The 26,181-nt window shown below is 35.0% G+C and overlaps 1 protein-coding gene across 1 annotated transcript in view; it reads left to right on the top strand.

The window, feature by feature from the left end:
• Positions 1 to 26,181, top strand: part of LOC100349442 (uncharacterized) — a 459,397-nt gene that overhangs the window by 128,321 nt on the left and 304,895 nt on the right. The window contains exons 6-7 of the mRNA XM_051827387.2: positions 9,047 to 9,246; positions 14,050 to 14,137. Of these exons, the coding sequence (XP_051683347.2) occupies positions 9,047 to 9,246; positions 14,050 to 14,137 (288 nt within the window). The remainder of the gene's footprint in view (positions 1 to 9,046; positions 9,247 to 14,049; positions 14,138 to 26,181) is intronic.

Raw genomic sequence — 26,181 nt, 5'->3', positions numbered from 1 at the left:
GCCACCACGGCCGGCGCGCTGTGGCCCAGTGCACCGCGCTGATCCGATGGCAGGAGCCAGGTGCTTCTCCTGGTCTCCCATGGGGTGCAGGGCCCAAGCACTTGGGCCATCCTCCACTGCCTTCCCGGGCCACAGCAGAGAGCTGGCCTGGAAGAGGGGCAACCAGGACAGAATCCGGCGCCCCGACCGGGACTAGAACCCAGTGTGCCGGCGCCGCAAGGCAGAGGATTAGCCTAGTGAGCCACGGTGCTGGCCACAGTTGTATCATTTTTTAAACAATGGAGATTCTAAATATAGAAATATATAAATATATTATAGAAAAATATAATATAGATAATAAATTATTGAGAAGTACACTTAAAGAAAAATATAGTGGAGTGCACTCTTCAGATGCTCTGTTTATTCATGTGAACCATCATCTTTTCAAACACATCAACTATTCATGCATATATTTCCACCTGTGCTATGTTTGTAGGAATAACATCCCCCATCACTATTTTAGTATTAGGGAACTAAATTGATAAATGCAGTGTGGGGCCAGCACTGTGGCGCACTGGGTTAATGCCCTGGCCAGTTTGAGTCCCGGCTGCTCCTCTTCCAATCCAGCTCTCTGCTATGAACTGGGAAAGCAGTAGAAGGTGGCCCAGGTTCTTGGGCACCTGCACCCAGAGGAGAGACCTGGAAGAAGCTCCTGGCTTTTGGCTTCGGATCGGCACATCTCTGGCCCTTGCGGCCAATTGGGGAGTGAATCATCGGATGGAAGACCTCTCTCTCTCTCTCTCTCTCTCTGCCTCTCCTCTCTCTGTGTAACTCTGATTTTCAAATATATAAATAAATCTTTAAAATAAATAAATAAATAAATTTAGTGATAAAATTAATCATCTTGAAAGGCTGACCTATATTGAACATTATCTATTGTTAATAAAGTTACTGTTCAGAGGGATGCAGCTATTTCTCACTGTTAGTCTTTGTGCTACACCATTGTTATGGTTTTCTGCAACCTTCATTAACATTAATACTTTTAGTATTCCTTTACAAAGTAAAAATACATTTATTCTTTAAAAGTGGATTTTAAAAGTGAACAAAAAACATTACTAGGGTATTTGGTGTCATTGTTAGTGTAAAAAATATGATCTGCATGATTCACTCTATATTCTGAGAAAGGCTTCTTTCTTTATTAGGATGAATTATCTTATGAAAATATATTGTCATTTAATAGACTTGTTTTCTTTTGCAAGTTTGCCCTTTCACACTTCGGAGTCAGGGTTAAGGTACACAATTTAATATATTCAAGACTTTGAGTTGAGTTAGAATTACTTGCTTAAATAGTTATACTTCGAAGGAGAAGGCTAAATAGGCATTAAAAAAACATATTCTCTCAGGAAATTTTCAGAAATTCAGTTATTGGCCAGCGCCGCGGCTCACTAGGCTAGTCCTATGCCTCGCGGCGCCGGCACACCGGGTTCTAGTCCCAGTCGGGGCGCCGGATTCTGTCCCGGTTGCCCCTCTTCCAGGCCAGCTCTCTGCTGTGGCCCAGGAGTGCAGTGGAGGATGGCCCAAGTGCTTGGGCCCTGCACCCCATGGGAGACCAGGATAAGTACCTGGCTCCTGCCATCGGATCAGCGCGGTGCGCCAGCTGCAGCACGCCGGCCGCGGCAGCCATTGGAGGGTGAACCAACGGCAAAGGTAGACCTTTCTCTCTGTCTCTCTCTCTCACTGTCCACTCTGCCTGTCAAAAATAAATAAATAAATAAATAAAAAGAAATTCAGTTATTAGCATCTCTTCTCTTTCTCCTCTCTCTCTCTCTCTCTCTCTCTCAATACTCCAGACTGTTTTGTCCGCTATAACAAAATGTCATAAACTTGTTGATTCTGAACAACAGATTTTTACCTCTCACTGTTCTGGAGACAGCAGATTCAGTTGCTGGTGAAGTCTTGCTTTTTCACAGTTAATTGTTTGTTCACTGTTTCTTCACCATGTGGAAAGAGAAAGGAGATCTCTTTGGGATCCGTTTTTTAAGAGCATTGATCCCATTCATGAGGACTCCACTCTCATAACCTAATCACCTTACAATGGCCTTATCTCCTAATACAATTACGTTGGGCACTAGGATTCCAATATATAAAATTTGAAGGGACACAAACATTCATATCATCATAGCAGATGATAACAGTTTTTATAAAAATATAGCCACTGGCAAAATGTAATTCTTTCATCTCTATGAGTGGTATCAATTATCTCCATAAGAAAATTTCCTTGACCTCAGTTGTTTTCTCTAATGGCAAGGTAGTGTTATTTTGAGCTGTGTGAAAAGGCTGCTTTACTGGGAATAGTGATTCAAAAAAAGGAAAACATTCAAAATGGGAGTGTTTTTATTAAATTAGTGTTTCTTTGAGTATATAGAATTGGACAATGTTTTAATGTAGAATTTTGCTTTGTGGTAAACACTTTAGGAAACTTGCTGAAAGAAGAATATATGTGAATATAGTTTAGTTTTGTTTTGTTTTTCAAATATCATGAAATCACTATTTGGTTTCTGCTATATTGTGTATTTCCTCTTCTTGAATATAACCCATGCAATGTCAGAAGCCATTCTGTCAAAATTATTACAGTATTACACAATAACTGGTAAATATTTGACGCTCAAAATTGGTTGAGTAACTAAAATTGCATTTATAATAAACACCTGTTCATATCTTTTCTGACCAGAATTGATTTTACCCCCTTTAAAAAGACAATAACTTGGATTCAGAATAATATCCTGTAGAATACCATGGACATTTTTCATCTCTAAATGAAATAAACTAGACATTTCTTTTTTAAGAAAACTTTTATTTAATAAATATAAATTTCAAAAGTACAAATTTTGGATTATAGCTGTCTTCCCCCCATATCCACCCTCCAACCCGCAAACCATCCCATCTCCTACTCCCTCTCCCATCCCATTATTCATTAAGATTCATTTTTAATTACCTTTATATACAGAACATCAACTTAGTATATACTAAGTAAAGATTTCAACAGTTTGCACCCACACAGAAACACAAAGTAAAAAGCACTGTTGGAAGACTAGTTTTACCGTTGATTCTCATAGTACAATACATTAAGGACAGAGAGCCTACATGGTGAGTAAGTGCACAGTGATTCCTTTTGTTCATTTAACAAGTGACACTCTTATTTATGACGTAAGTAATCACACGAGGCTCTTGTCATGAGCTGCCAAGTCAACAGAAACCTCTTGAGTTCACAAACTCTGGCCTTATTTAGACAAGGACAAAATCAAAGTGGAAGTTCTCTCCTCCCTTCAGAGAAAGGTATCTCCTTCTTTCATCGCCCGTTCTTTCCGCTGGGATCTCACTCACAGAGATCTTTCATTTAGGTAATTTTTTGCCACAGTGTCTTGACTTTCCATGCATGCGAAACTCTCATGGCCTTTTTAGCCGGATCCAAATGCCATAAGGGATGATTCTGAGACCAGAGTACTGTTTAGGGCATTTGCCATTCTATGAGTCTGCTGTGTATCCCGTTTCCCACGTTGGATCATTAAGCTGGACATTTCTTTGAATAATTTTTATTGCTTCAAGTCAAATTGTTGGTTAACTCATAGCGAAGAGATCTTTCGGTTTCAGAAGTTATTATTGATAATTTTACAAGATATACTGACTTGTGATGCAAACAGGAATAAAGACCTGTATAATTCATAAAGTTAGTTGAATTATGTGTATTCTATTTAACATTTAGATGGATGATAATTCCCCTCCCTTACAATTTCCATCCTAACATTTTGCATAATATAGACATGGATATGGATATGAATTATTATATTGTAACACTTCAAAATAATTCATCTGGCCTAATAAGTATTGAAACAATTCAAAACTGTTCAATGATTTTGAAATATTTTTATGAGTTGTCCATTTTATATCTTAATATATGCACATGTACACACATTATATGGGATCAATCTTCAAAAAGTTTATGGAAAAATCATATTATGAAAAATTGTATGGATTTTTAAAAATGTTTGCACCGAAATAAAAATTCAATTTTTAAATAGATTTTTAAAAATACTTTTGTACATACTGTTTTAAATATATTGCATATAATTTTCAAACACTATATATGTATTATATGTGAATTTTTGTGTATATATGCATATATGTACACATATATATGCATGTTTCTTTTTAAATATACACACATACATTTACATATATAAATAAGCATATGTGCATATAGTTGCTTTTGTGAGTGCAACTAATGCAACTTAGTCTACTAATTTACAGTCTTGGAATTTATAGAAAACTTGAGTGTGCTTGAGATGTTACAATGCATGTACTATAAACCTTAATTTTATTTTTATGTCTAAGATGAGATCTAACCAATAATTGTATAGACGTTATGAAGCAATGGAAAATGAACTGTTTCTCTCACTTATTTTTGAATACTAAATTAGAGCCTTGTCTTTCCCCTAATATTTCTATAACATGTTGTTCTCTATCCAGTGCAATTCAGTTCTCAGTTCTTGCAGCACAGCAGGTTAAGCCACTGGTTGTGTTAGCCAGCATCACATGTCAGAGTGTATGGGATCAAATCATGCTTCTGCTTCTCATCCAGCTTCCTGTTTATGTGCCTTGGAGGCATCAGATGATAGTCCAAGTGTTTGGATTTCATCAACTCACGTAAAAGACCAATTGGAGCTCCTGGCCTCTGACTTTGTCCTGGTCCAGCCCTGCTGTTGAACCATTAGGGTCTCTGCCCACCCCTACCCCCAATTTCAGAAAAAGAAATAAAGCTTTTAAAATAATTTATTAGAAATTTCAAAAAAAATATTTGAACATTAGACACACACAAACACACAGACTGAGAGAGAGAGAGAGAATCTTCCATCCACTAATTCACTCCCCCAATGCCCACAATAATAGAGACTGGGCTAGAACATAGCCAGTATCCAGGAATTCAAACAGGTCTCCCAGGTGCTTAGCAGAGGACCAAGTACTTGAGCCATCACCTGCTGCCTCCCAAGGAGCTCATTAGCAGGAAGTTGAAATTGGAAGTGCAGCTGGGACTCAAACCCAGACACTCCAATATGAGATGCCAGTGTCTGAAGCGGCATCTTACCATTATGCTATATGTCCTACCAAAACTAATTCTAATTTCCTGTACTATCTGTGCAAAATCAAAATGCAATCTTTGTAATACACCATTGATCAATTTTCTCCTTAACTTTTAGTACAGAACACAGAAGCCAGTTTAAAAATCTCTCTTAAATTACACCTTTATAATAACTTTAGCCTCTGAAAATTCAGCCAGCTTTTTAAAATAAAAGGCTGTTCGCTACAGAAATTCTAGACTCCCATAATCTGATCTTTCATTATGATTGGAAGAGTTCTCTATTATACTTAGGCCTCTACTCCTTTCTTCTTCACATTTATTTTAATTCACAACTCTCAATACTAATATTTATTAAGTGATATTATTATTCTAATAGTTTACTCCTAAAATAATGCATTTCTAATTACAGAGATTTTTATATACAGCGTATTAACATTTTCTGAATGACTTTGTTAGGACTATGATTAGCAGATATTCTTTATCATCCACTTGACTTCTCTTATCCTATATCTTCTCTATAGGCTCTTTTTATATGTCTTCTCATTTACATTAATTCTCATAACTATATCAGTTTCTTTTTGTAGTGCATATTTGGCCTCATATCATTTGCTCCACAGTACCACTCCCATTTTTACTTTGAGACCTGCATAGACTCTATGATTAGTTCTACGAACACTTTCATTTGAGAAACACTTCTCTTGGACATCTTCATCAACTAATATAACTAATAAATAGTAACTTCATATTAGTATGTTAATAGGTATGACTTTTTAAAATATCAGAAGACCTTCTCTTTTACAACTTAAATGGCATTATGTACATTTTGTTAACCACACTAAATTACCATTGTTATTCATGGGCTTTCATTTCCAAATTCTAAACATTGCTCAATTGTAACTTACTTGACCTAGATGATTTGGATTTTACTGAAAAAATGTTTTGCTGTATGAAAAATTATTTTAAAAATAAATATGATTTTTCACTCTTTAAAGGAGGTTTTGTAATGTATCAACCAAAACCAGTATTTAATTGTTTATTTTTATTTTTTAAATTTAATTTAAGGTATAAAAATTTCATGTATTTTATATATACAGCTTTAGAAACACAGTGATACTTCCCACACTACCTTCCCCCAAACCCATGCTCCCACCCTTCCTTCTCCTTCCTCTTATTCCCTATCTTAATTTTTATAATGATCTACTTTCAGTCTATTTTATATTCACAAAATTAACCCTGCACTAAATAAAGAGTTCAGCAAATAGTAGGAAGAAAAAAATAAAAAACTCTGTTCCTTAACAGTGGAGACCAGGGCTGTAAACAATCATTGAATCTCAAAATGTCAATTTCAGTCTTATTAATTACATTTTTTGTACTTTATTAGTTATTACAGATCAGGAAAAACATATGGTATTTGTCTTTTTGGGACTGGCTTATTTCACCAAGTGTGATGGGTTCCAGTTGCATCCATTGTGTTGCAAAAAATAGGATTTCATTAGAAAAGTCAAACCAAATTTACTTAGCATCTCAGAGGGACTCGATGTTCAATTTCTTTGAAGTTTCCTTAATAATATAGAGACATTGTCCACCATTTAGAATCTGATGTGTAAGAATACCTAAAATATTGTGTTTTTATAACATACATGAATTATAAATATATGAATAATAATTCATATTTTTAAAACATTTGACATTTTTAAGAATCATGATAAAACATGAATTAATATCTAAATGTTCAAGATAAAAATTTCTAAGACTCTGAAATGTTTGATTTGAGCAATCTTAGATCTCACACCAAATTTAGAATCTTTCCATTTCACCACATAGTCAATAGTATGGAAAGAAAAGTCCCATTTTTCCTTATCACTCTAGGGACAAATAAATTTAATAATGTGAGAGAAAGAGCACTGAACATGGGGATGCTTTTTCCACGAAAAGATATACTAATGCCTCATCACATTACCTAGGGAAACCATTCATGAGAGTTGCAAGTGCAAAACGTTCTAAAGATTACAAAGGTCAGAAAATACATTATCCTTTAGAATTACTGGAGATATATTTAAGCTGACCAAGAGATGGGTAAAAATAAATAACTCATCAACAGGATAGTTGTATGATGAAAGAACTGGCAATAAGCAATGAAACTATAGAGCAGAATTTATCAAAAATAATCTGTTAATATGATTATGAAGTTAACACAAGATTTTGAAACACACTTGAAAAGACAAAGTTTATACCCAAGTAATATTAATTGATTTTAATGTTAATAATGATAATTTCTAAAATCCTAGATTATATCAATGAAAGCTGGAGAATGTTGAGAAGCAAAAGGTGGCAAGAAATACATGATAATGCTTACATCTTGAATATCAACATTAATAAATAATTTCATTCTGACATCTATAAAACAGAAAAAATAGAATTCTTCATTCTCTGTAACTTGCTTTTTAATAATGTAAATCTCATTTAAAGATGTACAATGATCCAAATATACATTTTACTTTACCAGTCAACAAACCATGCAAGCCTATTTGTGTGAGGTGGATACTACCAAAACATTAGAAATCTGGACGACAATTTTTATTTTAATTGATTTGTGATATTGAAAATGACTTACTAAGAGTGAATGTTTGAACATATCACACAATTCATTTTATGTTATGAAATGTTATGAAGAAGTGATAATTGATAAGACGTGCATGTGGTTGTCTGGCTTAAAAGCAATCATACTTTTGTGATTTTTCACACAGTTTTCTATTGGACTCAGGGAAAAACCCATTTTAAAAAATCACTGTATTTTAGACTTTCAAAGACTAATAGGGTAGGTTCTTTTTAATAGAGTTCCTCACTACTTAGTGAACTACAGATTATTCTTTGATTACTACATAGGGAAATTGGCATTAATTTTTCTAAAGAGGCCATGTACAGTTATTACAATTCTGTGGTTATTTCTGCCAGCCAGTTTTTGAGGCCTTGAACAAAATATATGAGGAATGACAGTGTTTGTACACATGCTCATGCCAAGAGAAAACATCTAAATGAGAATTTCCAATCACATTTAAAATGTATATTTAAATATCAGTATCCAATTAAGAATCTGCCAGCTCATGCATTTTTTAATTTTCAGCTCTCAGAAAGGGCTATACCTAGCTTCCAGGACTCTGAGAAAAATTTAAAAAAAAGATCTCATTCTTTAGCCCTTAGTTCTTTTTTTTTTTTTTTTTTTTTTTTTTTTTTTTGACAGACAGAATGAGACAGAGAGACAGAGAGAGAGAGGTCTTCCTTCCGTTGGTTCACCCCCCAAATGGCCGCTACGGCCAGAAATACGCTGATCTGAAGCCAGGAGCCAGGTGCTTCCTCCTGGTCTCCCACACGGGTGCAGGTGCCCAAGCACTTGGGCCATCCTCCACTGCCTTCCTGGCCACAACAGAGAGCTGGACTGGAAGAGGAGCAGCCGGGACTAGAACCCGGTGCCCATATGGGATGCCTGCACCTCAGGCGGAGGATTAGCCAAGTGAGCCACGGCGCCAGCCCAGCTTTTAGTTCTATAAACATTCTTGCTCAAAATACAAAATAATATGGATTTCCCCAAAAAATAATCTATAACAGAAATGAGATAAATATACTAACAGTACACAATTAGTATGTCCTAATTATAGGCAAAAAGTTTTTGGCACAATCTAAAATTACAGAAACTAGTATTCCCATGGCTGAAACTTATTATTTTCATGCCTTTTATCAATGATTACCATGAGTAATATAAGTATTACCAGAAACATTTTCTAAATAATAAGTAAGTTATCGATGGTAATTTCGCATCCCTCTATCATTACTTTGGTTACCTGTTAGTGGTGTTGAACCTATTCCATATTTATAGTGTGCTAGAAAAGTGCTGCCTCATTTCTTTCCCCCAAACTCCCACTGTAATTTCAGAAAGACAAAAAGATGCCTACCAGATTCAGAAAACAATGCGAAGATCTTGAGCACGCTATTGATCGTGTTATAGTCATGCTATCGGAAAGAAGAAGGGCGCGTAGTCTACATGGCATTAATGAACAACCACCTGGTAACATTCTTACAGCTACTCTTGAACTGATTAATATGGTCAAGATGATACTAAACATTCTGGAAAGGTAACTCCCAATATCTGATCTTTAAAGTCCTTAGAATTGTATCTATGGAATACATAAAATTTATTCTCTTTATATTAATAAAAATTTTTTAAATAAAAAATTAGAGATCTTATTGATGCTCTGAATATTTCCCTAGGATGTACAACATAGTTATACAACTCTCTTTAAACGAACCAGTATTTGATCATCCGCATTTTATGGAAAAATATACATTTTATAAAACTAGTGTTTGTTTTACAAAGTTTTGTTTTGGCTTTACTTTAAGATCACAATCCACTTGTACATTTGAAACAACACTTGTTTTTCTACAGTCCTTCAGGAATGTACAGCAGTTTCACCAAAGTTCTAAAATACCAAATTTGGACTCTTTACAAAAATTTCCCCTTTTTTCCTTTGTATATTAATTAAGTTTTAAATTTTTAAAAATTATTTTATTTTTAAACAGTAATTTTTTGAAATTTTTATTTGAAAAACAGTGTGACAGAGAGAAAGGGAGAGGCAAAGAGAAAGATCTTCATCCACTGGTTCATTCTCCAAATGTCCATAACAGCCAGGACTGAGCCAAGCTAAAGCCACGAACCGGGAACTTCCTCCAAGTGGGTGGCAGGGGCCCAAGTACCTTGGTCATCTTCAGCTGCTTTCCGAGGTCATTAGCAGGGAGCTGGATTAGAAGCAGAGCAGCCAGGACTTGGTGGTGCTCCAGAATGGGATGCCAGCATCACAGATGACAGCTTAATTAACCAGCTGTGCCACAATGCCAGCCACCAAGTTATTAAATTTTTTAACACATATTTTAAAATCTTGTGTTACTGAAGAACAGCTATGGAAATCAAAGGCTAATGATTTCAAATCTTACTGTCATAATAACTTTTAGATAATACTAATATTTCAATATCCCAATCATTGTTTAATCAAAGACTATGAACCTCTTAATTTTACATACAAGTGCAACATTATATGGATACATATTCCCAGATTTTTTGCTTCTGATAAGTGTTAAATTCCAAATATAAGAGAGGTTTGACAGTAACAGAAGTATGCTTTCAAGGGTAATAAGAGAAGTATAAGACAAGGTTATCATGTTAGTTCTCTCTACAGCTATTTCTACTTTGTATTGATCCATTTTTACCTTTTTCTTGCAATTAATACTTGATTGACAAATCCAATTGTTCACATGAAAAAGAAATTGAAGTGACTTAATCACTTGTTCAAAGACATTTCAAGTATTAGAGGAAATTTAACAAATTAAGTAGTTCCTCTAATCCTTTTCCTTCTGAACATCTTACAAACATCAATCTGGTAACAATCAGAAAGAGAGAGAGAGAGAGAGAGAGAGAAGAGAAGAGAAGAGAAGAGAAGAGGAAAGGAAAGGAAAGGAAAGGAAAGGAAAGGAAAGGAAAGGAAAGGAAAGGAAAGGAAAGGAAAGGAAAGGAAAGGAATTCAGAGACCACAATCAGAGAGCAAATAATTGAGATCTGTGGAATACATTGAATTTAAGGATACAAATAAGGAAAGGGATATTGGACATATAGAAAAGACAGCCACAGGACTGAGGATTGACAACAAAGAGAACCACCCCAAAAAGAATATAGTTCATATAGTACCTTAAGTGTATGTACTTCAATGACAGTTGATAATTCACACTACGAGAAGTCTTCAAGAGATTCAAGGAGAATGCATTTTATGAAAAAAGCATGAATTTTAATTTTTTCCACTAAAATAAACTTATTCTAATTCCATTTCCATGAACTTTTTGAGGCTTTGTATTAGATTTTCTTATTTTATCAAAGTAGCTTCATTATAAAATTCACTTCATGAAGTCAGTGTTAAGTATTTTTGGTACAATTTCACTAAATTCCTCAATTTGAGAACATCTTTGCTCTCATCAAAGGAATCAAGTTAAGTTAAAGGAGAATTATATTGCTTCTGCAGTATTTTATAGTAAGTTGTCCTTAAGACAATCAATTAAATCCCTCTTTCAAAAATGAAATAAGGTATACAAAATGAATGCATATAGCATCTTCCAAATATAGCAATTTTTTCCATAATAGCATTTTCTTTTCTCTTTGAAATGTTACATTTTTATTTAAAGTATTACATGATCTCATAGTACTTTGTGAAGAACTAGCAACTTTTAAGTAAAATAGTTACTGATCTTAAATAACATTTTTTGCTAAGCTGGAGCATTCTAAATATGATCTTTGTCCACAAAAAACTTTATTAATGAAACTCATCAAAAAGCACAACGTCATGTCTTACACTGAGTGTGCTTGTTATTAAGCACATCAATACATTTGGATCCCTGAGCTTTAATCACTTCTGATTTTAAGATAACTTTCTAGGAACATGCATGGTTTGGAAGTTGTCTCTGAATTATATGTTATTTCTGAGAAAGTAGTAATACAAATTTTAAGAATGGTTAGGACTGAATAAAACTGAAATTCCTATATAATAATTAAATTTCCCCTTACCAAATATCTGGTAAGACTGTCAATTAGAAGAATTCCCCATTCTTTTCTCTCTGAAATTGAATTATTATGCTACTGAGGAAAATGATTTTGTGGTTTATCCTAAAATTGGCCTCAATTCTGTGTTTCTAATACAAAATATTGGAAAGATGCTATTAAAATGTAAAATTTCCCATTATTAGCCTTATTATTAAATTTTTCTTAAGTTGTGATTCAAACTATTATTTGATCCAGTTCAGCCTTGTTCAATCAAATCTTATTTCAGGCCCAAAAATTATTTCAACTTTATCAAAAAGGAGGTTATAAATCTAGACATCTTGATAATAGAGGAATAAATTTTATACAGATAGTGTTATTATTAATAACCAAGAAGCAGAAACAATCCAAATATCCATCAGCTAGCAAATAAATAAAATGTAGCATAGCCACACAAATGAAAACTATTCAGCAATTTAAAATCACAGACAATTGATACATGCTGAAATGTGGGTAATTACTATTTTTGAGAATTCAACTTTATTTAGTAATTTAATTCAAAATGTCATCACGAATAAAGGAAAAAATCTGGTTTCTGAACTTTTCCTATGACAAGTTTCATCCTCTTTTTTTATATTCTAAAATGTTTAGTATTTATAATGAGTTAGTTGAGTTTTTAACTGAGCTACAGTGTATAAAAGATTGACTTTACATGCATTATACATTCATATATGCATGATAGAACTTCATTTCAGTATTGCTTTATTAGTAACCTCTGGTACATTTCAAAATTTACTGTGTAAGATATAGACTTGTAAAAGATTTTAAACATGGTACCAAATGGAAATTTTAGTCTGTTGAGATGAATTTTCTCATTATTCTAAATCTCCACTAGTCATTAGAATTCTAAGAGGCTTACTAATTTGTGGTAGAGAGAATTTCTGACAAAATTTTTGGGAAGTAATACAATAATTCATGCCTTTATCTAAACATAATTAACCCAGATTCTACTGTAAGGAAGCATAAATTGAGCATGCATTATGTTGAAAATTAGGAGACTAGGAAGAGGCAGGTAAGACCCCACCTTTAAAAAGGAATGTGAGGGACAAGCATTTGACACAGGTGTTAAGATATTCACATCCCATATCAGGGTGCCTGGGTTTGAGTCCTGGCTGCACTCCTGATTCCAGCTTCTTGCTAATCCACACCCTGGCAGACAGGTTATGGTTCAAGTATTTGGGTTCCTGCTACTACATGGGAGACCTAGATTGAGTTCCCACATCCCATGCCTTTAGAGAGTGAATGAGCAGATAGGAGCTTTCTCTATTTGTCTCTCTAGTACTCTTTCTCTCAAATAAATAAAAGTATATTTTTAAAAAGGCAAGTGAAACCTTTATTGCCTATGTGCTCATAATTCCCAGAGTTATAGAAGAGTATACTTTTAGCACATAAGTTTTTAAGCTTAACTATAAGAAGTAATTTGAATCATTGCCCATGCTATGTATTTTAAAAATAAACATCCAGAAAATGGTAATTTCATGCAAATAACAGAGGTTACAATCATTTCAGGATTTTAGAGGAGGAACTTTCAAATTAGTTTTCTTGCTAAATCTTAAAAATAAAGCTTCATTTCCCTTTTGAGAGTAAATATGGATTCATCACTGTAAGGCTTGTAAATTTATTTTACAAAAGATTCTGAATTTTTTTCCATTTTGGAATATCATTAACACAGATAAAATTATGATCATTTTTCAGCAAAGTTATGTAGATTTTATTACCTCATTCAAATTTCTGCTTGTAACTATAGGTTTCACAGAAGCCTAAGATCTATACAAAAAAGAGCCCCAAATTTTCAATTAGTTATAGTATCATAAATAAAGCACTTTTTTCCATTATGACAAATAAAATGAATTACCAGATACAGCCAATCTGTATTTTTCAAGAGATAGATAATCCATTTGTGGATTATATAGTCAGTATCTGCTCCTTTTACTCTCTTCTTCTTTTCTTAGAATTCTTTGCACAGTATGGGATTTAAAAGAAAGGAAGCAATATAAAAAATAGTATTCTGCCTTTCACCTCTTATGGTAATTTGAAAATAAGAATAATTACTGTACATTATACTCTTACTACCCTGCCAATTTTGGGGGCCTAAAGAAATATCATTATATTTATCAGTTTCAATGTAAGATTTCTGCTATTTTTGATATTATGACAGTAGAATTTGGCTAACCCTTGGCATTCCTAAATCTAAAGCTCTATAAATCATGGATTATAATTTTAAGTTTCCTGAGGTATAAAGATATAGTATTCAATTAAACTCAGATTGATGGAATATCTTGTCATCCTTCCCTGGCAGGCCTCCCTTTGATTGTATGTCAGAATTTTCAAGTGTGAAAAACCATCTCATTAAACATATCACATTGTTGAAACATTTCTCTGAGCAGGTAAGACATCATTTTGTTGTGCTGTTCTCCATCCTTATATGCATTTATTCATCAAGTTCTGTAAACTGATCTTCAGTAGCATCTGTATAACCTGTCTCTTCCTTATCATTTCCAGGGCCAACACTGAAATTTAGATCCATACTCTTTTATATATAGTTAGAATATTTATGTAACCACAAAATGGATTTTTTTTACTTCAAATCTCTTTCCTGTTTTATCAGAATTGACCACCATTGCTGAATTGTTCTAAAATTTCCATTAAGCTATCAGTAATCTTCAAATGGTCACTGTTTTCTAGTGAATCTTGTCTATATTTGATAAAATAATAGTCAAGGTCCTGGTTAGCCCATAATAATCTATTACGTTATCCTTCCACTTTACATGGCCCCTGTAGTACCATTAAGGTGTCTTACTCTGGGGAGGAGGCTATTGTGGCACAATAGGTTTAGCCTTCACTGAGGATACCACATCCCATATTGGTGTGCCAGTTCAAGTCCTAGTACCTCTGCCTCTGAACCATCTTCTTGCTAAGTATAATCTTAGGAGGCAGAAAATGATGGCTCAAGTGTGTGGGCTACTGACCCTATGTGAGAGGCTTGTATGGAATCCAGGCTTCTACCTTCAGCCTGCCCTAGCCCTGGCTGTTATGGGCATTTGGTGAGTGAACCAGTAGATGTAAGATCCATCTCTCTCTGTCACTCTTTCTTTTGAGTAGATGAAAATAGATAAATAGACATTAAAATATGTCTTGCTCATTAATTTTCAAATGTTTCATGTATATTTCAACCTTTCTGTTTTTTTTTATAACACTATTTACTTGACCTAGAATTTACTACCACGAGTTTTCTCCTTAGCTAAATGTTATATAACTTTTAAGGACTGTTTGAGTCATTAATTAATTTTTTTCATATTTCTGTTCATCCATCCATCTACCCATCCAGCAATAAAAAAGTGACTACTCTTTCTTCTGTAGTTTATTGATTGATTTCACCTAGCAATCTTTTATTTAATGTATACAAACTTCATGCATTTCATATATACAAATTTAGGAATGTAGTGATTCTTCCTGCCCTACCCTCCCTCTTGCCAGCAATCCCACCCTTTTCCTTCTTCTCTCTCCTATTCCCATTCTTATTTTTTACAAAGATCTATTTTCAATTAACTTTATACATATAAGATTAAACCAACACTAAGTAAAGAGTTCAACAAATAGCGCAAAGAAAAAAAACTGTTCCTCAACAGTCGAGACAAAGGCTGTTCAAAATCATAGCATCTCAAAGTGTCAATTTCACTTCTATAGATTACCTTTTAGGTACTCTGTTACCACAGATCAGGGAGAACATATGGTATTCATCTTTTAGGGACTAGCTTATTTCACTAAGTATAATGATTTCCAGTTGCATCCATTTTCTTGCAAATGACAAGATTTCATTTTTTACTGCTATGTAGCTGATATTTTATAGACTTTGATATATGATCCTTTGTAAATTTTAATTTCATAATCATTTGAGTATCTACCTTCTGAAGATACATGTTCTAGGCTTCATAGAGGAGATACAAATGAATAGAATTCTTTCCCTCAGACTTTAGAAGAATAATAAGATATTTAATTGAGTAATGTTTAGATTTTAGTTTTGTCTTTACATTGAATGTACCTCATTATCTACTAAGATTGTTCAACATAGTGTCTGTACATAATAAGTAGTCCAATAAATATTTAGTTGCAATAAAACTTATCAGGAAGCCTTGAACCAGTATTCATTGTCACTGATATTGTGTCCATGTGAATTATATTTTTTATTGGAAATTAGTTCAAAGCTTGGTTGCATGTGGGAATATTCTGTAATATTAAGTAAGTTAATATATACTTAGTATTTACTAGTTGCTAAGCACTGCTCTAAAACTTGGATATAATAATTCTCAATCTTGAGTTCTTCAGTCATTCAGCCTGTTTACTGGCTGAAATTTCTTTGTCCAGTAAGGATGAATATAATGAGAAAACCAGGAAGAATAAGCATAACTAAAGTCTATTTTCCTTATTAATATGCAGATGTGGTTCATTGTTCTAAAGGGCCACTTCTCAACTTGGTCACTACCACTTCTTATTTTACTATGGCAAAAAGGCCATAGGGAATTCTACATATTATGAAAATCTTCAAAATTAGTCTGCTACTTCTAGCAAGATTACTCTACATTTTTACTACACCAACCATTTCACCACAAAAACCAAAATCTCGATGAAGCAAAATAAAATAAGCTTTTCTGTTTTAGGAAATCAAAGATATAGGCAAGATGGAGTTTAGAGTCTCACTTTCCATAGAGAAGGGAATCTAAGAGTAATGAACCTCATATTTGGCACTGCTTTTATCCTGTTAGATATTTATTTTCTTGGGTGACCAAGAAGCTGAATGACCAAGTAAAATTGGATAATGAAAAGCTGACTAGAGGTTTTATTAGTTTTATATAGCTAAGTGGAAAAAAAAGATTCTTTGCCAACCACATATTCAATTGACACCAATGTTGGGCTACATGCTAGGTTTACAGATAAGCCAGGAGGAAAGTTCTCTCCCAAACTGAAGCTCACTGCTTCTTTTATTTAAAAAAAGATTTATTTAATTATTTGAAAGGCAGAGTTACAGAGAGGCAGAGAGAGAGAGAAAGAGAGAGAGAGAGAGAGAGAGAGAGAGATCTTTCATCCACTGGTTTGACTCCCCAATTGCCTGAAATGGCCGGAGCTGGTCCAACTCGAAGCCAGGAGCCAGGAGTTTCTTCAGGTCTCACAAACGGGTGCCAGGGCCAAGCACTTGGGCCAACTTACACTGCTTTCCCAGGTGTATTTCCAGGAAGCTGGATCGGAAGTGGAGCAGCTGGGACTCGAACCAGCGCCCATATGTGAAGCCAGCACTGCAGGCGGTGGCTTTACCAGCTACACGGCAGCACCAGCCCTGAAGCCCAGCTTTTAATCAGTGTAATCCCTCATTGCATCTTCAACAAAAATAAAACTAAGAGACTTCATCAGCACACAAGAAAAAAAGAAATACTAATTGAGTTCTTTTTGCAGAAAGTTGTTGATTCCTGATGGAAGCACAGAGATTTAAGAAAGAATGAACAGAGATAGGAGAGATGAAGATGTGCATAAAATATAAATGAGTATTGATTCTACTAAACAATAATATTGTGGGACCCCCAAAATAAATGAAATTATAATATATGGCAAAGTACCATAAAAGGGAAAAAGGGGCTAAATAGAGTTAAATTGTTTTTACATTCTTGGTTATTATTATTTTTGAATCAAGGTCCCATGTTGTAAGATGTAATATTAAAGGGGTTTATAATTTAAAATATAATGGAGAAAGAAAATTAAACAATTAAAACCCAAAAGAGGACAACAAAAAGAGGATGAGAAAAAATATGTGTGTTATAAATAGAAAGCAAATAGTAATATAGTACATAAAATCCACAACATATTGGTAATTCCATGAAATATAAATACACTAAAAACTTAAATTAGAAGTCAAAAACAGACTGCACTTCTATTTTAAAAGTAACTTTTAAAAGTTTACAAGACAGGGCCGGCGCTGTGGCTCAGCAGGTTAAAGCCCTGGTCTGAAGCACCAGCATCCCATATGGACGCTGGCTTGAGTCCAGGCTCCTCCCCTTTCAATCCAGCTCTCAGCTATGGCCTCGGAAAACAGTAGAAGATGGCCCAAGTCCTTGGGCTCCTGCACTACGTAGGAGACCCGGAAGAATCTCCTGGTTCCTGGCTTTGGATCCGTGCAGCTCTGGCCGTTGCAGACAATTGGGGAGTGACCCAGCGGATGAAAGACCTCTCTCTGTGTCTCTACCTCTCTCTGTAACTCTATCTTTCAAATAAATAAAATAAATCTTTTAAAAAAAGTTTACAAGACAGCTTAAATACAAAATGACAGTAAGACTGAAGTAAAAAGAAAAATAATTGCCTATAAAGAAATTTTTAAGAACCTTGGTATTGTTATACTATGCAAAATAGATTTTGAAGCAAGAAATATTTTAAGACAGTGAGAAGAAACCATAACAAAAGTCTGAATGTATTTTAAACTAAATGGTGAAAATATGTAGTAAACATGTGATAGGCAGTTTTACTTCCACTTGCAAATGATTCATAGCTGTCATAATGTACTCAATAGATAAGAAGGGCTGAAAATCAATGATTTAAACATTCATCTCAATAAATTAGGGAAGGATTAGAATTTAAATACAAAATAAACATAGAAAAACAACATTAAGGTAAATGCATAAATTAATGAAATAGAAAAAAAGGAGATCAAAACCTCAAATTATGTTATTTGAAAGTAATAACTATGATAAACACTAATCAATTTTTTTCAAAAGAAAGAACATTCAAGCACACAAACACAATATCAGAAATGAAAAGGGAAGCACTGCTAGAGAATCTGCATCAAGTTGTTCATAATAATATTTTATTCCTTAAATGCCAAAAGTTGAGAATACACATGAAATGAAACAAATACTAAGAAACCATGATTTATCAAAATTGACTCTAAATGATATGGAAAATTGGAAATGCCATTTAAATTGAAATCTTGCTACTTAAATGTAATACCTACATCAGCAATGTTGACATAACCAGAGATCTCTTTAGAGAGGTGGAGTCTCAAATCCCAAACCAACCTACTGAATTTTAGTACCTGAATTTTAGCAAGATCCCCAGCAGATTCTTTTTTAAAAGAGTATCTCATGAGGATCCTTTTATTAAAATTTTTTAACTTTTATTTAATGAATATAAATTTCCAAAGTACACCTTATGGATTACAATGGCTTCCCCCCCCATAACGTCCCTCCCACCCGCAACCCTCCCCTTTCCCACTCCCTCTCCCCTTCCATTCACATCAAGATTCATTTTCGATTCTCTTTATATACAGAAGATCAGTTTAGCATACATTAAGTATGATAGTTGTGACACATCAGGTAAAGTTCCCGCCTACAATGCCAGCATGCCATATGGGTGCCAGTTCAAGTCCCGGCTGCTCCACTTCCAATCCAGTTCCCTGGTAATGTGCCTGGGAATGCAGTGTAAGATAGCCCAAATATTTACGCCCCTGCCACCCACATGGGAGACCTGGATGGAGATGTATGCTCCTAGCTTTGAGCTGGCCCAGTCCCAGCTATTGAGGCCATGAGGAGTGAACCAGTGGATGGAAAATCTCTCTCTATCCCCCTGCTTCTCTCTGTAGCTCTGCCTTTCAAACAAATAAATAATTCTTTAGCAAAAAAATTAAAAGATGAGAGATTGGATTCAAAAACAAAGCAATTATAAGTTGTTTATAAGCAAATCACTTTGAAGACATATAGACAAAGTAAATTCATTCATCTTGTTTTTATAAACATCATTTAACAGCATATTTGAAAATTAACACATTCACAGTTTTGGAAATCTAAACAAAGTCCATTGTGAATCTTTTAATGAAACAAAGTAAAATGTGTTGCTTAGGGAGTGCACCTTATGGCTGTTTAAGCTCAATACTATCTTTTCTTGCTCTCTTTAGGGAATTTCAAGCCCCAGTAGAACTTAAGCTTTTCTTTTCCTGTATTTAGCTAGTTATTTCTGGCTTGTGCAGTTAAGCTATTCTTCTTATTGTGGAAGCAGTGATTGGGAATTTGTTCTAAATGGCCTGATCATATGATCGTCTCATGGGTGAAGCATAAAAAACCAACTCTCTGGGGGCCGGCTGTGTTGTAGTAGGTTAAGCCTCCACCTAATGTGTCGGCATCCCTGGGACACCGGCTCGTGTCCTAGCTGCTCCTCTTCCAATCCAGCTCTCTGCTATGTCCTGGGAAAGCAATAGAAGATGGCCTAAGTGCTTGGGCCCCTGAACCCAAATAGGAGACCCAGAAGAAACTCCTGGCTCCTGGCTTTGGATTGTCCCAGCTCCAGCCATTGCGGCCATTTGGGGAGTGAACCAGAGGATGGAAGACCTTTTTCTCTGTCTGTCTGTCTGTCTCTCTCTCTCTCTGTAACTCTACCTCAAAAATAAATTTAAAAATCTCTAAAAAAAGAGAAAGAAATTTATTCTCTGTTGGACAGGGATGGCAAGAGATTTAATGCTGTAGTCTTTTTCTTGTCTAAATAGGAACTTAAGTCTAGTGAAGTTTTTTCTTTTCTCACTGAGAAGGGGAGTAGATCCTTTTGATCTGTAGAAGTTGTCTTTCTGTATTTTTCTTTTCACTGTTGATTTAAGTTGTTGAACTAATGTCATACACTATGTCTGTGTATCTGAAGAGTTGGCCCTCCATATCCCTTGGTTCCATATCTGAACAACCAAGCAACTACAGAGCAAAAATATCTTTAAAAGCTGGCATCTGCAGTGAACATATACAGATTTTTATATATTATTCACAAGACAATATAGTACAACAACTATTTACATAGTTTATTAGAAATTGTAAGTTATCTAGAGTTGATTTAAAATATATGGGAGGACTTGTGTAGGTTATATCTAAATAATATGATATTTTATTTAAAGGACTTAAGTGTGAATTTTTATATCTATGGGGAATCTTGGAATAAATTCTCAGATACTGAGGAAAATGTTTCAGAAACTTCTCTCATATGTATGTGAAGAGTTTTCCTAACTTTAGAGGATATGAATAAATTATATGGAACATCTCTTGAAAAATAACCAAAGCAATGTGACACTTTCAAAAGCATACAAATCAAATGCCTTTCCCCAAAATATATGAAATAAATACAAGATATTTAAATAGAAAACTCCAAAATATTTTTTTTTACCTTTTATTTAATGAATATAAATTTCCAAAGTACAGCTTATGGATTACAATGGCTTCCCCCCCATAACGTCCCTCCCACCCACAACCCTCCCCTTTCGCACTCCCTCTCCCCTTCCATTCACATCAAGATTCATTTTCGATTATCTTAATATACAGAAGATCAGCTTAGTATACATTAAGTAAGGATTTCAACAGTTTGCTCCCACACAGAAACATAAAGTGAAAAATAATAGATGATTTTTTTTAAATGATGATGAAATCAGATCAGACCTATTGTCATGTTTAATCCCAGTGAGAGTCAAGTTGGGAATTGATAATTTCTTTTTTTTTTTTTACAGAAGATCATAGAAAACTCCAAAACATTTTTGTAGAAATTAGGAAAGTCCTTAATGAATGGAAAATTGTGTCACATTCATAGCTTGGCAGATCCAATTTTTAAAAGATGTTAGTTTTCCTCAGATTGCTCTATTGATTGAATGCAATTCAAATAAAAATTCCAGCAGGGCTGTTTTTGTAGAAATTGACAAGCTGATTTTAAAAATTGTATGGGAATTCAAGAAACTAAGGGAAGTCAAGTTAATCTTGAAGGAGAAAATGTTGGTTAACTTATACTACTGAGTAGCAAAACATCATAAATCTACATTATCTAAGACAGTGTTTTTTGACAAAGAGAGGCATATAGACAAATAAAAGTTAATAGAAAGTGGAGAAACAATTGATACATAGAGTTCTGTTTCATCACTATAGGACACGAAAAAGTAGTGGGGCAACAAGCCAGACACAAATGAACATATACTGTTATTGTATCTTGATCTTTACCTTACACCACTGACAAAAATCAATAGTAGATTGATTGCAAATCTAAATGTGAAAGGTGGCATATTATGGTAGTTAAAGACCTCTTAAACAATATGTTTAAAGTCTTAACTATTAAGTACAACATTAATAAATCAGACTTCTGTAGATAAAAAGAGTTCATAAAAAAGTCATTGAAAGAGTAAAATCACTGATTGCCAAGTATGATATCATTTTGCAATAGATACAACCAGAAAAAGTTTGAAACTATAATTTACAAAGAACTCTTATAAAGCAATAGGAAAAAGACAATTTAATGAAAAAAAATGGGAGAAGACTTGAACAGGCATTGCAGAAAAGAATGTATTCAAATAGTCAAAAATAAAGAGCCAGCACTGTAGCACAGTGGCTTAGGCTGCCTCTCGTGATGCCAGCTTCCCATATCTGAGAGCCGGTTAGAGTCCCATTTCTGATCCAGCTTCCTGCTACTGATTCTGAGAAAAACAACAGAACATGGCCCAAGTGTTTGGGCCCCTGACACACATGTGAGAGACCAGGATTGAGTTCCTGGCTTTGATTTCTGCCTGCCCAGACCTGACTGTTCTGACTGTTGCGGCTATTTGGAGAGTGAACCAGCAGATGGGAATTTCTCCCTCTTCATCTCCCTGCCCCTCTCCCTCTTCCTCTGCTTTCCAAATAAATAACTAAATAAATAGTAACAATCAACCTCAGTCAATATCAGGTAAATGAAAATCAAAACCACATAGATATCACTAGGGACTCACCAGAAAGGGTGAAATTTAAGACTGACAACATCAAGTGATACTGAGGATGTGCAGCAGCTTGAATTCTCACACATTGTTTGAAGGAGTATAATTTGTTATAACCACTCAAGGAAATAACTTCATAGTGCCCAGTAGAAATAAATAATACTGCACTAGGAATATGCTTAATGTGAACATACACATTTGTAAACTAAAATTTATGCATTGTATCTCCAAATTGGAAACAATACAAAGGTATCTCAATGGTAAAAATGTATAAATTATTTGTGGCATATTCACAAAATACAATACTATGTAGCTATGAAAACGAACAAATTACAAATCTTACAAATGACTGAATGGAAAAAGCCAGACACAAAGGGAAATATCATGTATTGTTTCAATTATAAAAAGTTCAAAACAAGAAATCCAATCTGTGCAATTAGAAGTAAGAACAGTAGTAATTTTGTGGGAAGGGAAAGTGGTAAGGGACACAATGGGCACAAAGTGTTTTGCAGTGTTTTTTGATCTGGTGTAGTAGTTGTATATATTGTGCATACTTTGTGATTATTCATGTTGTCCAATTTGGATTTGTGCACTTTTCTTCATGTAGACTGTATTTTGATACAATCTTTGTGTATGTGTATGTGTGTTCCTTGAAATGTTCCATGAATCCTTTGAGATATAATCAATCTGTATGTTATCCCTAAGGAGAAGCCAGTAAAGAGGTTCATTCCACGGTAGCTTACCAGAGAACATGAAATCCCAATATCAGTGTTTGTTATTGAAGTTAGGGCATTATCTTTTGGATATCTCTTGAATGAGTGTGTTATTTAGAACTCTAACTCCTGATCTCATCTGAAGTTCATGGAATTCAATTTAGAAAATGTATGTAAATATTATTTTGGGGCCTTGCTTATTAATAGAAAGTTTTTCTTTTCTATTCATAAAAATATTTGCCTGTGGTACCCATAGCTTCCTCATTATTGTTGTTTTTTGAATATAAATGTCAGCCACCTTTAATTTAGGAGATATACTAGAAAGCATATCTTTCTGTACATAAGAGGCTAGTTTTTTCAAGGACCAGTCAGATCCACAAAAGTAAACATATATACTGATTTTTTTATCCAAGACTTTTGTATTTATTTTTATACTGATCAATGTAATTGAATAATTAATTCAAATGTTGGAAGCTTTCTAGAGAACTTTGTTTCTTCATTCTTTTGTGAAGTTTTTAAAAATGTTTGTTTGCTTTTTTTTTTTTATTTATATGAAATGGAGAGAGAGAGGGAGTGAGAGAGAGCAAGATCTCCCATCTGCTGGTTTACTCTATTCCCTAAATAGCCACAATACATGGAACTAGAACAGGCCAAAGTCAGGAACCTGGAACTCTATCCAGGTCTCCCATCTGAGTGGCAGAGACGCATCTATTAGAATCATTATGTGTTTCCTCTTACTGTGCCCATTAGCAGGAATCTGGAATTGAAAATGGAGTTAAGACTAGAACACAGGCACACCAGTGTGGGATTTTGGCATTGCAAAGAGTCCAAACATGTACTCAGTTTTATGGAATATTATAGGGAATATTATTCTGTATATCATATTTTCTTCTATGTAAAAGTGTTCAGTGCTCTTGGATTTCTTTGTTACGTTGTGATTTCAAGTCACCTTTGATGGATTAAAGGGAGGGAGAACAAGATAAATTAAGTTCCTTATATAATTTTACTCTCAGAGTAGGAACAGTTTTTAATTTTTTTTTGTTATTAATGTAATGAGAACATATTTCATAGATACAATTCTAAGAACATAACAGTATTTCCCTCCTCCTCCCTGCCTCTTTCCCTCCTTCCTTTCTTTTTTTTTTTTAGCTTTTGTGATAACATTCTTTCAGTTTGTTTTATAATCACAGGCTTAATGTTCAACTAAATATAGTATTCTGCAAGACAAACACAGAAAGGCCACTGTTCCACAGGACTGTAAACAAGGACTATAAATCAATTTCAGTCATGCATTAAGAGGGGTTTTTGGTACTCTATATGTTAGCTACCATAAATCGGAGAAAACATATATTTCTTTGGGGTCTGGCTTATTTCACTAAGCACAATGGTATCTAGTTGCATTCATCTTAAAAGTCAGGATTCATTTGTAAAAGACAGGATTTCATTCTTTTTTGTGGCCAAGTAATATTCCATCATGTGTAAACCACATGTTTTTTATTTTTATTTATTTGTTTTTTAACTTTTTTAAGTTTTTTTTTTTTTAGTTTTGAACAGTTTCAATATAGTTCATGGATACAATTCCAAGAATATAATGATATTCCCATTCTCCCTCCCTCCCTCCCCTTCTCTTCCTCCTACTGACCTCATGTCTCCATTCCCTCTTCTCACCTTCATTTTTGAGAAAATATATCATTTTTAAAAGATTTATTTATTTACTTGAAAGTCAGAGTTACACAGAGAGAGAAGGAGAGGCGGTGGCAGGAGGTGGGGGGCCTTCCATCTGCTGGTTCATTCCCCAATTGGCCGCAATAGCTGGAGCTGCTCCTATCTGAAGCCAGGAGCCAGGAGCTTCTTCCAGGTCTCCCATGTGGGTGCAGGAGCCCAAGCACTTGGGCCATCTTCTACTGCTTTACCAGATCATAGCATAGAGCTGGATTGGAAGAGAAGCAGCTGGGACACAAATGCCACCCATATGAGATGCCAGCACCACAGGTGGGGACTTAGCTTACTAGGCCACAGTGACAGCCCCTTCCAAGTGTTTTTAATGTCAGTGTTATAGCATATAGTATTGTTCGGAATTCCCTACTTAATGGAGAATCAGAGTCATCTTCCAATGATTGTTTTTTTTTTTTTTTGACAGGCAGAGTGGACAGTGAGAGAGAGAGACAGAGAGAAAGGTCTTCCTTTGCCGTTGGTTCACCCTCCAATGGCCGCCGCGGCCAGCGCGCTGCGGTCGGTGCATCCCGCTTATCTGATGGCAGGAGGCAGGTACTTATCATGGTCTCCCATGGGGTGCAGGGCCCAAGCACTTGGGCCATCCTCCACTGCACTCCCTGGCCACAGCAGAGAGCTGGCCTGGAAGAGGGGCAACCGGGACAGAATCCGGCGCCCTGACCGGGACTAGAACCCGGTGTGCCGGCGCCGTAAGGCGGAGGATTAGCCTAGTGAGCCGCGGCGCCGGCCCCAATGATGTTTTAAACTAATACCTAATATTCTTTTAAAATGAGATGGTCTTTTTTTATAAAAAAGTGTTACTGGGGTCGGCGCTGTGGTGTAGCAGTTAAGTCTGCTGCCTGCAGTGCCGGCATCCCATATGGTGCCACTTTGAGTCCCGGCTGCTCCTCTTCCAATCCCAGGTTATGGCCTGGGAAAGCAGTGGAAGATTACCCAAGTCCTTGGGCCCCTGCACCCGCATGGGAGACCTGGAGGAAATTCCTGGCTCCTGGCTTCCGATCAGTGCAGCTCCAGCTGTTGCGGCCAATTAGGGAGTGAACCAGTGGATGGAAGACCTCTCTCTCTCTTTCTGCCTCTCCTTCTCTCTGTCTTTAACTCTGATTTTCAAATAAATAAATAAATCTTTTTTTAAAAAAGTATTACTGAAATACAATTTACATACCATACAATTCACTAATTTTAATTGAACAATACAGTGCCTTTAGTATATTTAGAGTTCAACATCAATCAATTTCAAAACATT

The sequence above is a fragment of the Oryctolagus cuniculus genome, chromosome X (genome assembly GCF_964237555.1).
Source record: "Oryctolagus cuniculus chromosome X, mOryCun1.1, whole genome shotgun sequence".
NCBI lineage: Eukaryota > Metazoa > Chordata > Mammalia > Lagomorpha > Leporidae > Oryctolagus > Oryctolagus cuniculus.
Note: the sequence above shows the minus strand (reverse complement) of the source record. Positions and strands in the feature narration are given on the sequence as shown.